The sequence below is a fragment of the Octopus bimaculoides genome, chromosome 16 (genome assembly GCF_046866305.1).
Source record: "Octopus bimaculoides isolate indiv1 chromosome 16, ASM4686630v1, whole genome shotgun sequence".
NCBI lineage: Eukaryota > Metazoa > Mollusca > Cephalopoda > Octopoda > Octopodidae > Octopus > Octopus bimaculoides.
In genome coordinates, this window is record NC_142943.1 from 17,390,145 (window position 1) to 17,408,943 (window position 18,799).

The following is an 18,799-nucleotide window of genomic DNA, read 5'->3' on the forward strand; positions in this document are numbered from 1 at the left end:
GATAGATAGATAGATAGATAGATAGATAGATAGATAGATAGATAGATAGATAGATATGCATGTATGTATGTATGTATGTATGTATGGATGGATGGATGGATGGATGGATGGAATAGATCGAAAAGTTTTATAATGCATCAATATAGCTAAGCGACATATCTAAGTTTAGCTTGCTCCACTCAACTCCTTTTGTAGTATTACCATTTCTTCTTCTTACACAAACTCTCTTCCACTCCTTTTTCAACAAGCCAAACTTATTTATTTATTTGTGATACCCATTTGTGCTTGTTTTATATTTTTTAAATGTTCTAAATTTTCAGTTTTGTAAATTTTTATATATCACTTTTTCTATCTTTGTTTCTTCAATTCTAATATAATTTTTGCTGGAAATTTTTCCTCGGCTGCTGATATTTTAACTATTTCCCTGTGCTAAAACATAGAATTCGTTTTATTCAACACTTTTTGTTGCATATATGGTTCATCGTTAACCGTTATTCGTATAATCCAACAGATTCCATTAATTTTGATATGTAATAAACCCTGTTCATTCAGCCTTAAATGTTTATTTGATTCTAATAATTCCCACGGTGCTATATATTCAAACATTTATAAACCGTTATGTCATTCCAAAGGTTCACTTCTGTCTGATGACTGGTTATCTCAAAGTGTGAATAATACGTTGTGAAGTTTTTCACATTCAGTGAAAAATATTCTACTCTATCTTTGATATTCGAATAGTATTTTTCGATCTAGTTCATTACACATCTCTCCAAATGTTTCTCTCTCTCTCTCACTCTCTCTTCGCACTCACTTTATGTGTGTGTGTGTGTGTGTGTGTGTGTGTGTGTGTGTGTGTGTGTGTGTGTGTGTGTGTGTGTGTGCGTGTGTGTGCATGTGTGCGCGCGTGGCTGTGTGGTAACAAGTTTGTTTCCAACCACATGGTCCCCATTTCAGTCCCACTACGTGGTTCCTTGGGCAAGTGTTTTCCGCTATTGATTTGTATCGAGTGATTTTGGTCGATGGAAAACTGAATATATATATATATATATATATATATATATATATATATATATATATATATATATATATATATATATATATATAGGGAGAATTCACAAAAAAAAAACAACAGACGAAGACAGGTGGTATTGAAAATAAATAGATGTATTAGTATAACGCTCGGGAATTGAGGAAGTTTTTAACGTTTCGAGCCTACGCTCTTCTACAGAAAGGAACACGGAAAGAAACCAGGAGAGAAACAAGGAGAGAAAAAAATGTGTGTAGTAGTCAGCGATCTATCATGACGAATGCTGTTCTTACTGGAGCTATTGTAGAAGATTTTGGGCCATATACCTTCATGACAGGAGGTATTCCCAACGTACCAATTACTACTGGTATTATCGAAGTACTAAGCTTCCACATTTTTGTGATTTTGATTTGCAGATCTTTATAGTGAGAAAGCTTTTCGTACTCTTTTCTGGAGACATTTTGATTTTATGGGATCGATTACCAGACAAGTCCATCTGTTGTAGTCCTTGATCACAATGTCTGGTCGATTGGAGTCAATTTTTCTGTCTGTTTGTATTAGGAAGTTCCAAAGGGCGGTGACGCCCTCGCAATTTACTACATCCTCTAGATAGTGCCTGTACCACTTCTCATGGGATTTAATTTTGTAGTATTTACAAGCATTCCAGTGGACGGACTGCCTTAGTCTGTCATGACTTATGAGGCATTCCTTTTCAGCGAGGACTGGGCAGCCAGAGACAACATGATCAACTGTCTGTGTGAATTTTCTGCAAATTTTGCACGAGAAATCAGATCCATCTTTAAATGCGTTTGAATGGTAATTTCTGGAAGGTAAGCTCTGATCTTGCGCTGCAATGATAAAACCTTCAGTTTCCCCTTTCAGATTTGTCCCTTGTAGCCATTGGTGTGTTATATTTTAATCAATATGTGACTTGGACAGGCGGTGAGTGTATCTTCCATGTAAGGGTTTGCCTTTCCAGTTGTTTTCGATATTATTCATGCAAACATATTTTGCTTTTAGTTTGATGATAGGTTTGTCAGTATTTGGGTCTCGTTGGTCTTCCTGGCTGCTAATTTCTAAATCAGGAGAAGCAATGTTAGGTCTGTCAGTATTTGGGCGTCTTTGGTCATTCTTATTGTTAACTTGTAGGGTTAGTAGTTTCTTCTGTTTTTGGTAATAGATACATAATCCCTTCTGTAAGCCACTTTGGGGCTTTCGCAGGGTTGGATATGACTTCATTGAGCGTTACGACTAAGTTGTGGTGAGTGCTCATTAACGAGTTTAGCTAAAACTTGGAATTTTAGCTACACCTGGGGATTTCTATTTCTTTGACTTGGCGAGCGCCGCTTTCATTTCTTCAGCTGTTATATCCTGTCATTCTTGATATTTGAGGTGGGCATTGACCTCTTCTATGTCCCTGACCCAATGTACATCCTAATTAAACTTCTTTGGATTACTCCAAATGTTTTTCCAAAAATCTTCAATTTTCACAATACTGGTATTTTCCCTGGTTCCCCGTAGAGTTTTTTTGTGTTCTCCTTAACTAGTATGTTTTGTCTGTGGAATTATTTTACCTTGCCAGTTGTTTGGTTTTTAATTGTAGTTTTTGTCTGACGATTTCAATCGGTGTGTTCTTTGTTTTCTTGTAAAGGCCATGCTTAGAAATTATTCTTATTAGTTTATTGGGTTTATTAATTTTCCCTTTGTTTGCTTCAAGTAGAAAATATAATGGATTATTTGCCGGTTTATTCTTTCCATCCATGCAGGCTGTTTGTGTACACTGCACTTATTTTGTCTATCTCTAATTTTAATACCGCATTTCTGAGTTGCGACATAAGCAGCTGAGTAAATGAGTTGATCAATCACTTCGAGGGCATTTTCTCTACTATTCTCAAGGCGCTGTCGTATCAGCTTTCCAAGTACTTGATCAACTTCTTGGATTATTTGTCAGTTCTGAATAGTATTAATAATTTGGGGAAGTGGGGCACTTTCGTGGAAAGGTTGATGACGTGACCATTTATAGTGTTTTTAGTATCAACTGATGCTCCACCTTCATAGGGTTCTGTGTACATAGTTTGCTGGTTTGAATTTGTGGTTTCAGAGTTTTTTTTCTGTAGGTATAAGTGAATGTGTGTTATATTGAGCTGACTTTTCACTGGTCTGACTGCTTTATCAATTTCGTTGTCAGTTATTCTTTTAATTTTTAGGATATCACGTCTCACAGCTCCTAGTTTATTACTATCCATGCACAACCTACTTTGCTGGGTTTTGCCCCTCCAGATATTGTAGGTCTCTTTTTGTGTGAAAGATGTTTCTGAGTTTAGTGTTGAATGATAATAAGCATGTATAACTTCGATATATTCCTCCTTAGTCCATTTCCGTCTTGCATTTCTATTTCTATGAGATAGGTTTGGTAGTTGATCCTGAGCGTCAATTTCGGGAATATCCCTGGTTTGATTTGCCACAGGTTGTTAAGGAGGTTGGTCCTGATTTAAAGACTTTTCGAGCTCAGTGTCAGAACCTAAGGTCACTGATGAACGCGTTCTTCGAACGACACGGGTTCTGGAGTGTATTTCCATGTTTGGTATCCAGGGCTGTGTTGGCCAATTGTCTGGTTCCTTGGGTAAGGTTCAGAAATCCCAGGCATCATCATTTTCGGGGTTGTTGTTGCTTTTGTTGTTGTTATTATTATTATTATTATTATTATTATTATTATTATTATTATTATTATTATTATTATTATTATTATTATTATTGAGTGAGAGAGCAGGGCATGCGATCAAAGTGACACTGGGGTAAGATATACGAAGCCCAGTATACCCATCATGACTACCCGTCTGATAAGGGTACACCAGGCATATGTATCACAACCATATGTGCGCCACATAGTGGTCTCATATCAAGATAAACAGCGCATGATCTTGCAGGTGGGGCCTAGTTAGAATTTTCTTCAGGTCGAGTAGCCCATCCAACTCAAAAAATCCTTGAATAAAGGTTGTTTGAGGATGTCGAACGAAATATCCATGTTTCCAAAGGTGAATTATCCAAACCCCAAAGAATTCCTCTCAACACATTTCTACTCTACTTCTGCTCGTGATTAGAGATGCACATATCGTCAGCCACTAAGGGACATGCTCAACTGGTTAAGATCAAGCAACTGACAAGCAAATCTGTGGTATAGAGCAGAATATTTGCTGTAGCTCATCTTTTATACCAAGACAAAACAATGTACATAATAACACTTCCATTCAGTTAAGATGAGAAGCCATGTGAGTCACTGCCTGGTACTGCATCAGGGCATTTATTATTATTATTATTATTATTATTATTATTATTATTATTATTATTATTATTATTATTATTATTATTATTATGCCCGTCAACCGAGTAAGCCACACTTGACCTGAACTCCGTATTTTGCTTGTGAAAATCTTCAATTTTCTCTGGAAAATAGGTGTGCTTTCCTGTCATTTTGTACCAGTGTGGAGAATAGAAGAAACTTCTGCTGGTGAGTTCCTTTTGTGTCTAAAGCTCCCCTATTACGGGGGGGGGGGGGCGGGAGTACCGCTATTTATTTTCACTTTTGATGATTTCCCCCACCCCCGTTGTCAAGTAGCTTAACTACTTCTGCCACCACCGTGAACATCGCCGCCAGTGATGACTTCCCTTCGACAAAAACCAACAAGGACAGGAATAGCAACAGCAACAACAACATTTTCAACAACAATAACATCAATAATATGAACAACAACTCCTATGCAGAACTAATGAAATTGCAAGAACAAGTCTCCTTGGAGGGAAAACTCAGATTCTTGAGAAAGGCAGAAAAACTCCTCAATAGAGCGACTAGAAAAAGTAAGCTTGCCTTCCTTCGGATTTAATGGAAAAGATTACCAGAAGAACTATTGTTTACAGATAGGTGTCGCTAAAAACAGAAAAAAATTTCAATGCACCAAGTAGAAAATGCTTGAAGAGCATATGAACTAATAGTAACTTCTTCACACGAGGAATATGGTTCTGTGGAAGTGAGATTCCTCACAGAGGTACGGGCCTAAAAACATGCGATGGTCCAGTGCAAACAGCAGATCTACTCCTCTCCCCTACACATATTAGTCAGAGGGTAGTGACGATTAGAATTACAGACGTGCTACTATAATTAGACATTTGGTGGTTGGTCGCGTGCGTAGTGGTTGAAGGCCAGAACATGTTTCTGAATATTATAACATATCGTAAGAAAGACTGGTCTGACGTTGGAGATTTTGATCCAAATAAAACTAGAATCACTTGAAAAGATCCTCAAGCTCATTGAGCTTCTGAACGGAGCACAACTCCAGGTCGTGGTGGAAAGAAGGAAACCAAGATTCCACACTTACGGGTCTCGCATTTGAATACCCTCTGCCCACAATAACAACAAAAGCAAGCTGGAGGAATGCCTGCTCCACTACCATCACGACAAGAACTGCATCCAGAAAACCAAAAGTTGCAGCAACAATCCCTGTAGCAACAACAATCTATGAAGCAACAATCTCAACAGCAGAATTATATCACAATAACGACACCAACAACTGTTGCAGCGGAAACAAACAACGCTCAACCATCCCTACAGATTGGCGATAGAAATATACCATTTAATCCTGAAACTGTGGATTCAGAAACCTTATTATGCATTGAGAAGGAATTGAAACTGTCACAAAAGACTTATGTGGGAGAAAAAAACGAAAGAACGGTTATAAAAAAAGTCGAAAGACAGAAGAAAAGCCGAAAGACAGGAGAAAATCCGAAAGACAGGAGAAAAATCTATCTGCTTACAATTCATCACCTACCCTAACAGCAGTGCTGACACATTCACCAAGATCTCAACAACAAAACCACGATGATAGACACAAAAGAAAGCACCAAAATAAAACAAATAATGATGAAAAACAACAATCACAACGGCAACTCATATAACTGTGTACAGAAGCTGAATTTCTTATCAACTTCACAATTGTTCGCAAGACAGGATAGCCAGTCTTAACTAGAAATAAGCTGAGAGGAAGTTATACCTAAAAGGTCGAGCAGCGGTGGCGAATAACTATATAGCTTTCATCATCATTTATCGTCCAACCGTCGTTCCCTGCCGACGTGTTCCAATAGCCCGGCGGTCAGTAGCCGATCTGTGCGGGCTTAGGCTTGATGTGGCTTCTAATACACAGACAAACGCTCGGGTTGCGCCATGTACACCGGTTTCTGGACAGTGAGCGTCTGTGGGTTCCGTTTGTGAAGTACGTCTTTCCGCAGCACATCTCCTTGATAAAACTGCAGTCTTGACTGAAGAAAAGACAAAGACTGTGTGCCTTGCACCTAGAGTGTCATCAGACACTCACAGCCCTCTACCAGTCGGGCAATGGGATCAGTCGATCTTCCACTTTAGCGATATATAGAATATTAGTGATAGAGAAGTGTAAGGACGTTCTCTGGGAGACTCTGGGCGTCAACGAAAGCGAGTATGCTAGTCTGTTCCGAAGTACTTTCCGGTCGGAGACTACCATGGATAATTTCCAGATTTCCTTGGTCTAGCAGTGCTACCGAGAGGCTTTTTCGGTTCCAGATAATTTCTGCAGGAACGGATGTGCTGACAGAGGACTTGCCCGAAGTGTGCGCAGAGCGTCAAAACCGTTCTGCATGCACTCGTACAATGTCAGGCATTGCTGACTTGTGGAATTATCTAGAACAGCTACTGTCACACGTGGAACGGATCCGTCTGCCGAGTCCGTAGTGATGATTACCCAGCCGCCCTCCTTTGGGCAGATAAGGCAGTTTTCCTTTGCCTGGTGGTTTTGGCGAAAGAGGTTGTCTGGTGGACGAAGATGAAAAACATATAGACAGAGACAATCCTCTTTGGTGGAGCCCTAATCGACATTTTCAAGTTTTCCGTGAAAAGAAAGTCGGGGAGGAGAGGAAGGTGCTGCCCTGAATTCATTGAAAGATGGATACAAGTTGCAAAAATGGTAAGAGCGGATAAAACAGCTCTAAGTATAGGCCTTGTGAGTTGGAGAACAGCAATTGGAGAAGGCACTTGTCCTTGGTGTTCAGTGAGTTTTCTCGATTATCCCTAGAGGCGCCTTTGTATCAAGGAGGACTACATCACTATCATCCGTTTTTCCCCTTCTTTCTTGTAACTGCTGCACACAATGTATACTTCTATTCTTTGTTTCACTGTATACCGTGTATACTTTCTCTCTCTCTCTCTCTCTCTCTCTCTCTCTCTCGCTCTCTTTCTGTGTGTGTGTGTGTGTGTGTGTGTGTGTGTGTGTGCGCGCGTGTGTGTGTGTGTGTGTGTGTGTGTGCGCGCGTGTGTGTGTGTGTGTGTGTGTGTGTGTATAAAATTTATCGATTACACATAGATTGTGTATGTGCTTTGTTTATAAGCCTATTTGCTGCGGATTAGCGTCTGGGATAGTTCCCTGAACAGCGCTGAAGAACACCTGAATATCATAGACTAAGCAAGATGACTCGCCCTGGATCGAATTCAGGAGGCAAATTATCAATATCTACCAATATTTCATCATTATTGATACCACGCATCTGAATCGAACTGAGACGAATCACTCTTCTGGTCTATGACTTATATACAAATAGAGTGAAATCTGTTTGCTGATGTGTCACGGCTAAAGTACATGTGAAAGTAAATGACGAATTGAAAGCAGTTCTGGTAATGTAAACATTCTCGATCGCACATACATAGTGTATGTGTTTTGTTTATGCGCAATAGAGTCTGAGATAGGCACATCAGCAAATAGATTTCACTTCATTTGTATATAAATCATATACCAGGGAAGGATTCGTTTCGGTTCCATTCAGGCAAGTGGTATTAATAAGCCATAATAATTACAAAATATTTGTATCTATGATATTCAAGTATTCTTTTACACCCAGCGTTGTCCAGAGAGCTAATCCAGACACTACCGAGCAGCAAATTGGTTTATAAACCAAACACATACACTATGATGTACGTGCGATCCATGTTTACCGTGACACATCAGCAAACAAATTTTACTCTATTTGTATATAAGTCATTGACCAGGTGAAGGATTCGTTTCGGTTCAATTAAGGTGCGTGGTATCACTAAACCACAATAATGGCGAAATATCGGTATCTACCACTCATGAGTTCGATCCGAATTAAATTATCTCACCTGATCTGACATTCAGGTGAAAAAAATGCTTAGCAGCATTTCATTCATCGTTCGGTTCTGAGTTTCATAGTTGACTTTGCCTTTCATCGTTTCGGGGTCAATAAAATAAGTACCAGATGACTAATCCCATCCCCTAAAATTGCTGGCCCTGTGCCAAAATTTGAAACCATTATTATTTTGCTTTGGCTCAGGTTTGGTGTTATTCCTAGTAAGATTTATGTGGGTACGGGGTTACTACTTGTAACCTTAGGTATCCACAGATTTTCAGCTGTTTTTCAAGTGCTTAGAACCTTCCTGATAATCCTTGCTGTCCCTAAAAGACAAACTTTCTATAGGAGCTCTACAGGGCATTCTATTCCAATCTCTTCCAACAATTTTTTCTATATCTTTGTTTACTGTTCCCAATGCACCAATTATTATAGGCACGACCTTTACTGTTCTCATACCCCAAATTATTCCTATTTCAAATTTTAAGTGAATTTATTTGTTTTGATTTATGTCCTCTTTCTTTACGATCCTGGAATCAAACTGGCATGATGACTCGATTAGTAAGTATCTTCGCTTTTCCTTATCAATAATTATGCCCGGTTTATTATTTTCTAACTTCTTGTCCGTTTGAATAGGAAAGCCCCACAAAATCTTAATTTTGTGGGGCTTTCTCTGACTCTAGTATTCTTTCGACTCGATGATTGTACCATATGTTTCCAGCTTCAAATCTCCATTTCTGGCACAGTTTCCCATGCAAAACTTTTACAACCTAGTCGTACTTCTATTTCTTATATTCTTCTTGTGCTAACTTGGGACATTCCGTCACAGTGTGTGCCACTGTCTCGTTCCAAGATTTTCTGACACATTTCCTCCATATATATTTTTTCTCGAGTTTGTTTTTATCAGATGATCTTGGACTGCTACACTTATGCTCTATCCTTTGTTTTTAAGTGCCCCTTTTTTAACCAATCCCATGATTTTGTTCCACATACGTCTCTAAAATTGACCATGCAGAGGTTTCTCTTCAATCTGTCTGACATGCTCTCTTTGTATTTCATTCTTGTCCTTTTGTCTTATTACGCGCTTGGTCACCTGTCCTTTATTGATTGTCTTCAGTAGTTTTTCTGTTCTGCTTTGTAAATACTCTACTAGCCCTTTTCTTTCCATCTGTGCCGGTTGTCTTGGTACAGTTGTAAGTTGTCATTCCACCTTTGTTAGCCACTCTGCGCTTTTATTATGTCTCGCCGGCCTGTTCTACAGCCTTCCCTCAAATTCTTTACTTTCTTCTGGATCTGGAATCAGTTCCTGGTGTTGGTATCCTTTTATTTCCTCAAATAGACGTCTTGTATTTAATTGGAACAGTCTATTCTAAACCTTTGCATCTAGCATCATATCTTCTCGGTTTGGCCTTTAATGCTGCCACCTTTTTAGTCAGTTCTTCATGTACTGTTTGTTTTTCCCTTTTCTCTCACCTGTACTGTCCATTCAATTGTCTGATCACTGCTTTATTCTTGAGCTCTCCTCTCATTATCCTATTCAATGTTCCAGTTCTTTCCCTGTCTTTTCCAGCTTCATTCGTATTCTCTTGCTCCAGTTCGGTTCTTTCTTTTCATTTACTTTTATATTTCCAGTTTTTCGCTTGTGGCCTACTATGTTAGCTACGATATTAGCAGCATCTATGATTAGCTGTTTTTTTCACTGATGTTTTGTATCTTAATCAGGCATTAAAAATCATTTAGCTTACCTGTGGTTCTCCTCACCTTTTTTTCTGTCCATATATTTTACATTTGGTGGTACGTCATTGTTCCCGTCAGATATTTTACCTCGCAGCATAGCTAAAATCTCCTCTTCTTCATTCAGATCTTGTGCAGTACTTACTGTCGCTTGTCTATCAAGGGCATCTTCATTAGTTACTTTATCAGTATTCCCTGGTACTCTGCAGTTTTCATTTGTTTCATTTCTTCATCTCTTACCCCTTCATTACTGCTTTCTGCTATTGCTGTTTCACTCCCCTTCTGCACTTTTTATCTTTCGTTGAATTTCTTCAATCTCTACTCCTATAATCCAGTCATTAGTCAATGGGCGGATGCTTCAAAACCACTTTTTGTATCCCATATTCTCTTCATTCGATTCATGGAGCCTCTTTTGTTGGGCTCCCTTCTTAGCCAGCATCCTATTACTATTTTGTTTACATCTTTTTCCCATTACATTCTTTTGCACTTGTGACTGCGATTTTGGTCTTGTCTAAAAACTCCTCTTCATCATTCAAATCTTGTGCAACACTTACTGTCACTTGTCCATCTACATCGTCTTTATTAGTTACTTTATCAGTATTCTCTGGTACTCTGCCGGAGTTTGATCAGATACTCCCTGCCTGTCATGCCCAACACATTCACTGTTAACAGTTCCAGCCCCGTTAGCGCAGTTGTGGTAATCATTTAATTTTGACATCACTCATTTAAGGGTATCATTTGTAAGGTTGTGAAATCACCAGTATTTTTATCGTGACACCATCACCAGATGGGTTGTTAGCCAAGGCTCTGAGAGTCTACATCTACTCTCGTGTACATTGTTTTTAGTGCCAGTCTCGTTCACTCCATTGTTTTATATCTTTCTATTTGACATTTTCACTCCTGAGAATTTTGGTCTTGAGGTGATACAACTATCGGTGTTTTTATTGAGGCACCTTCTCTAGAGGGGTTGCCGACCAATACTAAAGGGATTCCTCCTATCATGAAACAAGTTTTATTCCACTAGAAGCCAGCCTGGTATTTCTTGGTTTCGGGGTGGGTACTACACTTTGCCCAACGGTAGTTGTGGTTAAGGGTAACCTTGTACTTCCCATGTCGTGACGCCACAACCGGATGCACTTTCATGCCTTACCTAGGACGTGTTACTATTGGGATTATTATGCTTTGTCTTTATTGTTAATGTCTGTGGTGGTGATAGCACTGTTGTAAGCTATTGCTCTCTTTGACTATTTCCTGTAGTCGCCGTGGCTTTGTTACTATCGTTGCTCTTCTGTCTCCGATCGTTTTCATTGCTTGTGTGTTTGTTTTCGTTCTTGTAATTGACTGTGTTGGTGGGATGGCCGCTGTTATTGTTTTGGAACACTCTCACTGGCCCTCCAAAATAGAGTGTTAATGTTAATCTTCCTCGGCGTGCTATACTTACATATATGGGGGAGATGTTTTGAGTGATTGTGGGGGTACTGGATGAGTTTCAGGTTTGGTCTGCTATGTCAAGAGCGAAGGGGATTAGATTGGCCGTCTAGCCATATATTTGCACTGGAGTGTTATTCGTGGCCATTCAGACTGCTTTCTTCGTTTTCAAATAACTGTCTGGTTGGTCAAGAGAAAGCTGCTGGTGTCGGATAGGGTGCAAGTGGTTGGGGCCTAGCGTACGGTTGTGGGAGGACGGAGAAAAGTCTCTGTAGAGAAATTGATTAAATTCGAGGACGGGAAAATTAAATTAAAATCCAAATTTAAGATACAAGACTGGGGTTTCGGAGACATTTCGTATATATATATATATACATATATATATATATATATATATATATATATATATATATATATATATATATATATGATATTTATTTTATGATATTGATATATATATATATATATATATATATATATATATATATATATATATATATATATATCAATAGTAGTATTTTAGTTTATTTCATAATATTATTTAATTTACGACCATTAATATTTTTATTTATTTATTATATATTAGAATTTAATATTTATTAATATGTTTTATAAGATAACTATAGTTTTTTGTTCTTTTTATGTTGTTAGTTATATAAATTTTAAATTTTTCATTCATTTATTTAAGTATTATTATTTCATTCATGCTTTCGTATTCTATTCTCTATTTTAACGTTCTTTTTTAACGTAATATTTTCGCGCGAACTCTTGCTTAAAACGCTATAGCTATTAGATAACGTCTTAGTTTTCAGTTTGAATTACGAAAAATTTGGATAAGTACTGTTTTCACTTTGCTAAAGATTTTCTACTATTTGAAAATAATATGTATTCTTGTTTTTATACTATTCATTTGGTTCTTTATAGATTATTTTAATAGATAACTTATTTAACACTAAATTATTTAGAAGTTATAGTTTCATTTCAACATAATATTAGAACTTCGATTGGAATAGTGTTGATATATTTTCGATTATTTTTGATTAATATTATTTGATTAATTATTAATCTTTATAGTTTATAATATCGTTAAAGTTTTTTTTAATCAAAACTTTGTATATATATAAAGTTTAACCTTTTATTCTTAATAATTTTTTCTTTCCTAATTTTTTCATTCATAATTTTTTCCATTCATAATTTTTTCATTCATATTTTTTATTATTACGTTTGTAGAAATAAATAATCTTGTATTTTTCTATTATTCAATTGATCTTTAATTATAATTAAATAAACGTCTTTAGCTTTAAATAGTATAGCTTTAACTATTACACCGGTTAAATATGTACTAATTTTATCTTCATTATTTTAAACTTAAACTTCGTTCAACTTGTATTTAAAACAATGATAATTTAAAACAATAATAATTTATGTAAGATGTTTTTTGTATATAATATACATGTTATTATAATGGATGAAGGGATGATTATTGAATGGTTATTATTTTGATATTATGATATTTTTTAAATAATTTTTCTATCTTTATATAATAAGTATTTCATATTAATTCATTTGGTACTTATTGTTGGTTGAGATATATATCTAATTATTGTTCTACTTACGATCTGACGAGTAGCTATATTTTTGAATAGAACTTATTTTCGATAATTTCAATTGATTTTAATCGATTTAAATTTCTTTTCTATTTGAAAATTGGTTATGAAACACGTGTAATCTTTTTATTATATTTATTTTATGATATTTACTTTACTTTATATTATACTCATTTATTGTGCTTTTAATTATTAATTTTTCTATATGTGATAGTGGATTTTCATCGATGAGTTCTTGATAATTGGTTATTTTCCCTAAAACTATATATTTTATATATACTTTATCTATAAGGCTCAATTTAATTTTAATTTTTTATAAATTGATTTTAATTGAGTTTTATGCCTGTAATTTTGGATTTTGTCCCTAATATTATTATATATATATATATATATTCGTGTCACCAGGCAGTTTTCCTTTGCTTGGTGTCTGTAGCGAAATAGGTTGTTTGGTGTACAAGGCTGAAAGCATGAGGACAGATACATTCCTCTTTGGTAGAGCTCTCACTGACTTCAAGTTTCACTTGAAAAGAAAATTGAGAGTGGAGAGGGAAGTGTAGTCCTCGAGTGAGTTTATTGAAAGGTGGATGAAAGTTGCAAAAATGGCAAGAGTGGATGATACCTCTCTAAGTGTAGACCTGTGAGTCGGAGAGAAGGAATTGGAGAGAAGGAATCGGAGGGGGCACATGCTCGTTCCTCCGCTCTTACGTCTGTACCCTTTTTGTTCCACTGGTCGTTCTCATCTAGGTCAACATCAGTTTCCACATTAAGATATTATTATTATTATTATTATTATTATTATTATTATTATTATTATTATTATTATTATTATTATTATTATTATTATTATTATTATTATTATTATTGTTCAGTAGTTTTATTTTTATAACGTGCTTTCACTTCACTACCGAGCGCAGCTCTGTGCGCCTTGGGTATGTGCAGTGGTTTGCTGTGGTGCTTACATGTTTACTGTATTGAAAGTGTTTTGCGTACGATGTGTGCAGTGCCCAGTAGTGCAATTTTCTGTATGTTATATATATTTGTAAGTCCTGGTGTTTTTGTTATGTATTTGTCTGAATATTTTTTTATTATACCTAAGGCACCTACTATGATAGGAATTGTTTCTGTTTTTAGATTCCACATTCGAGTTACCTCTATTTCCAGGTCTTTGTATTTTGAAAGCTTTTCCATTTCTTTGAGGGAAACGTTGTCATTTGCTGGTATTGATACATCAATTAGAAAGCATTTTTTTCTTCATGATCTTTGACAACTATATCTGGTCTATTGGCCTTAATTTCTCTATCTGTGTGCATTGGCATATCCCAGAGTATGGTTGCTCTCTCGTTTTCTGTGACCTTTTCTGGCGTGTGTTTATACCATCCTTTTTCCGTTGTTATTCCATAGTATTGGCATAGCGTATGTAGGTCCCAGCTCTGTCGTGTCTGTGAATATATTCCGTCTTAGCCATGACTGGGCAGCCAGAGATAATATGATTTATTGTTTCTTGTCCATCTCCACATATTCTACAGTTACTTGTTATGTTTCTTTTCATTATTTTTTTTTTTTTTGGTAATTTCTGGTGGGGAGGCTTTGGTCTTGTGCAGCAATTAAAAATCCTTCAGTCTCTGCTTTGAGTCCTGAGCTTCTCAACCATTGCTGGGATTTTTCTCTGTCTATTTCTTTTGCATTTAGTTTAGCTCAGTATTTACCATGTAGGGGCTTTTCTTGTCATCGTTTTATCATGGTCCGTTGCTGTTCTAGTTTTAGTTTGGATTTCATTTGTTTTATAGCTTTTGTTGTTTCTTCTTCTTCGTATTTGTTAGGTAGTATGATTTCTTGTTTATATTTGTCAGCTTCCTTAAATACTGAAAACAGTTTTTTGTTTTGCTCATATTTTGTGGCTATTTGTATTAGTTTTCCTTGCTTCGGGAGTAGGCATTTTTGCAGTCCTATGGTAGTTATTTTATAATAGTTTTCCAGCTGTATAAAACCCCTGCCACCTTCTGTGCGTTGTATATATAGCCTTTCTATGTCAGATTTTGGGTGGTGCATCCCATATCCTGTCATTATTTTTCTTGTTTTCCTATCTATTTTAGATAGTTCGTTTAGTGTCCAGTTAAGGATATTGTAGCTGTAACTTATAACTGGGACAGCTAAAGTGTTAATGCCTATTATCTTGTTTTTAGCATTGAGCTCTGTTTTTAGTATTGATCTAACTCGTCTATAGTATTCTTTCTTAATTTTTCTTTCATATTATTATCATTATTATTATCATTATTATTATTATTATTATTAAGGTGATGACGTGGCAGAACCGTTAGCACGTCGGACAAAATGCTTACGCCGAGGTCGTCTTTACCTTTCATTTTTTAGAGGTCGATCAAATATGTGACATTTGAGCAATGGAATTAATGTAATCGGCTAGTCCACTCACCCGAAGTTTCAAGCGTTGTACCTATATAGTAGAAATGATTACCCTTTTATACCCTTTCATACCAAAATTATTGCTATCTTCAAATGCTTTACTCACCTAATGAAATAAACTATCAGTTAGGATTCTTTTATTTTTCACTTGTTTCAGTCATTAGACCCAAACACCGGTTGAGGTCTAATGACAGACAGACAGACAGACAGGGAGATAGATAGATAGATAGATAGATAGATAGATAGATAGATAGATAGATAGATAGATAGATACGATGGGGTTCTTACTAAATCCATTCACAAGACCAAAGAGAGTACTCCAAAACAATAACAACCATCCCACCAACACAGTCAACTAGTAAAACGAAAACAAACACAAAAGAAACGGAAACAATCGGAGACAGAAGAGCAACAATAGCAACAAGGTCACGGCGACTACAAGAATTAGTCAAAGAGAGAAATAGCTTACAACAGTGCTACCCCCACCACAGGCATTAACAACAAAAGCAAAGCATAATAATACCAGTAATAACACGTCCTAGATAAGGCATGAAACGGCACCCGGTTGTGGCGTCACGACGTGGGAAGAACAAGATTACCCTGAATCACAACTACCGTTGGGCAAAGTGCAGTATCTATAAGTATAGTACCCACCCCGAAACCTAGAAATATCAGGCTGGCTTCTGGCTCAAGACTACAGAAGAAGACACTTGCCCAAGTTACACCCCGATGGGACTGAACTCGGAACCCTATGGCTGGGAAGCGAGCTTCTTACGACGCAGCCAATTGCAAAGAAAATACATTTACTGTTATTTTATTTTTTTTAAGAGAAACCTCGATTTAAAACAAGAAGCCACCCCATAAATGTCAAAGTCTCTTTTAATTACACATGTAAGTAGTGAAGTATCTTACCGTCTGATCAAATCTGGAGTCTTGATAAGCATCACTAATGTTGATAGATTCTCCGGTTAGGAGAACTAGTTCAGGAATACTTCCTCCAATATTACATGCCTCTTCTTGTCTGTTAACGATAGCAAACGTGAAATATCTTTCAGTAAAAACAGTTCAATATTTTGAGAGTTTTAATTGTAATTAGTAGTAAGAAATAGATGGAGAACTTTCTGCATACATGTTTGACTCAAAGTCGATCTGAACCATTCTGTAAACACAATTACAGTCTGTATTATTCTCCAACTCACTCAAGTACTTGCATGGCAACGTTTCTCTTTATTAAACGCATTTAAAAACTCCAGCTTGAAGATAGGTAAATGCATGTTTAAAATATTGGCATAGGACACGTATCATGCAATCTAAGCACATCATTAAAGATATATCCATTATATATACAAAAAAAAATGTAACAAGATCGCAAGAGATGACAATAAAACATCCGGACAGATAGACGATACAAAGACGGACAGGAAAAGACAACAAACACACACGCACTCATATATGATATACGTATGTATATGTATATGTATATATATATATATATATATATATATATATATATATATATATATATATATATCAGGAAGATGTACTTGCATAGCAAGCGACTTGATCTGAGATCGTGAGCTGGAACGAAGACAATTGCAGCGTGGAAGGTGTTTATAAGCCATTGAAGAAACACACAAAAACCGTTAGATTCATTTCAACATTTAATTTGCCAAAATATTTCTGTCGCTTTGAGACCGCGACTGTTCACTGACAAAATTCCGTGCTGCATCTGCATATGTATGTATGTATGTATGTATGTATGTATGTATGTATAATGTATAACACATTTATATGGATATATATATATATATATATATATATATATATATATATATATATATATATATAATCTTTTCGTTTACTTGTTTCAGTCATTAGACTGCAGCCATGCTGGGGCATCAGCTTCAAGTGTATATATATATGGATATATATATATATATATATATATATACGAGGGACTTCTTTGACTTTCCTTCCATCAAATATGCTCACAAGAATTTGATCGGCCTGAAGATATAGAAGTCATTTGCCAAAGTGCCACGCAATGGGGCTGAACTAAGTACCATGTTGTTGGGAAGCAAGCTTCTTACCACATGCACACCCCTGTGTATCTATATATATGTATGTCATTGTTCGGTCTTATTTCAATTTTTTTTGCCAATAGAGAAAGACTCGGTTTCTAGTATGTATGTACTAAATCAACAGAAATCACAGGTCGTTGGATCGAACACTTCTCTGAACTCCTAAACCATGAGTCAGTTGTGAACAAAACAGTGATTGATACTATGCAACAAAGACCTATCATTGGCTCCTTAGACTCTTCGCCCTCAATAGATGAAGTAATGACATCAATAAGTAAATTGAATCTTGGTAGGGCACCTGGAAAGGATGGAATTTGTGCTGAGGTCTTGCGATTTGGTGGTAATTACATCACACAGTCCCTTCAAGAACTTATTAGTGCAGTCTGGAGGGATGGTGCAATCCCTAAGGACTGGAAGGATACAATTATTCTTCCTCTATATAAAGGAAAAGGAGCCAGAACAATGTGTGGTAACTACAGAGGTATTGCTCTACTATCAGCTGCTGGCAAGGTTCTGGCAAATATTCTTCTTACTCGTCTGAACGGGTGTCTCGTAAATGATGTCCTATCTGAATCTCAATGTGGCTTCCGATCTGGTAGAGGGACAATGGATATGCTCTTCACAGCAAGACAGATGCAGGAGAAGTGCTATGAGCAGAATATGGATCTTGTCCAGGTATTCATTGATTTAACAAAGGCCTTTGATACTGTAAATAGGGCCTTTCTATGGAAAATACTTGGCAAACGTGGATGTCCGGATCACTTTATATCATTTCATGATGGGATGGAGGCTTGAGTCAATGTTGGTGGTGGCATGGCGGAACCCATTCCTGTAGAAAATGGCGTCAAGCAGGGTGACATCCTTGCTCCAACTCTCTTTTCTTTGTATTTTGCTGCTGCTTTTACTCCTGCTTTTGCTAAGGTTATCTCTCTGGGAATTTATGTCAGATATCGATCTTCTGGACGCCTCTTTAATCTTCGCCGATTTGCTGCCAATTCAAAGGTTCTCCAGTCAATTATTCGTGACCTCCTTTATGCAGATGACTGTGACTTAATCACTCATACAGTGGATGACAGGCAAATACTCATGAATTGCATTTCTGTTTCTTGCAAGGCATTTGGACTTGGCATTAACCTGGACAAGACTTGTTATGTTCCAGCCTGCACCAGGAAATCCATATGTGAAACCAGCTATCTTGGTTGAAGGAACAATTCTGAAGGTAGTAGACAAGTTTGTCTAGCTGGGCAGCACACTCAGCCGTTCTTGCTCCCTGGATGAGGAAATATGTTTCAGGTTGCAGAGAGCAACTAATTCCTTCCGGTCTCTTAAGTCTCGTG

General features: G+C 36.7%; 1 protein-coding gene across 1 annotated transcript in view; it reads right to left on the bottom strand.

The window, feature by feature from the left end:
- Nucleotides 1–18,799, bottom strand: part of LOC106884049 (dual 3',5'-cyclic-AMP and -GMP phosphodiesterase 11A) — a 389,181-nt gene that overhangs the window by 197,701 nt on the left and 172,681 nt on the right. The window contains exon 7 of the mRNA XM_052973868.2: nt 16,294–16,402. Coding sequence (XP_052829828.1) covers nt 16,294–16,402 — 109 coding nt within the window. The remainder of the gene's footprint in view (nt 1–16,293; nt 16,403–18,799) is intronic.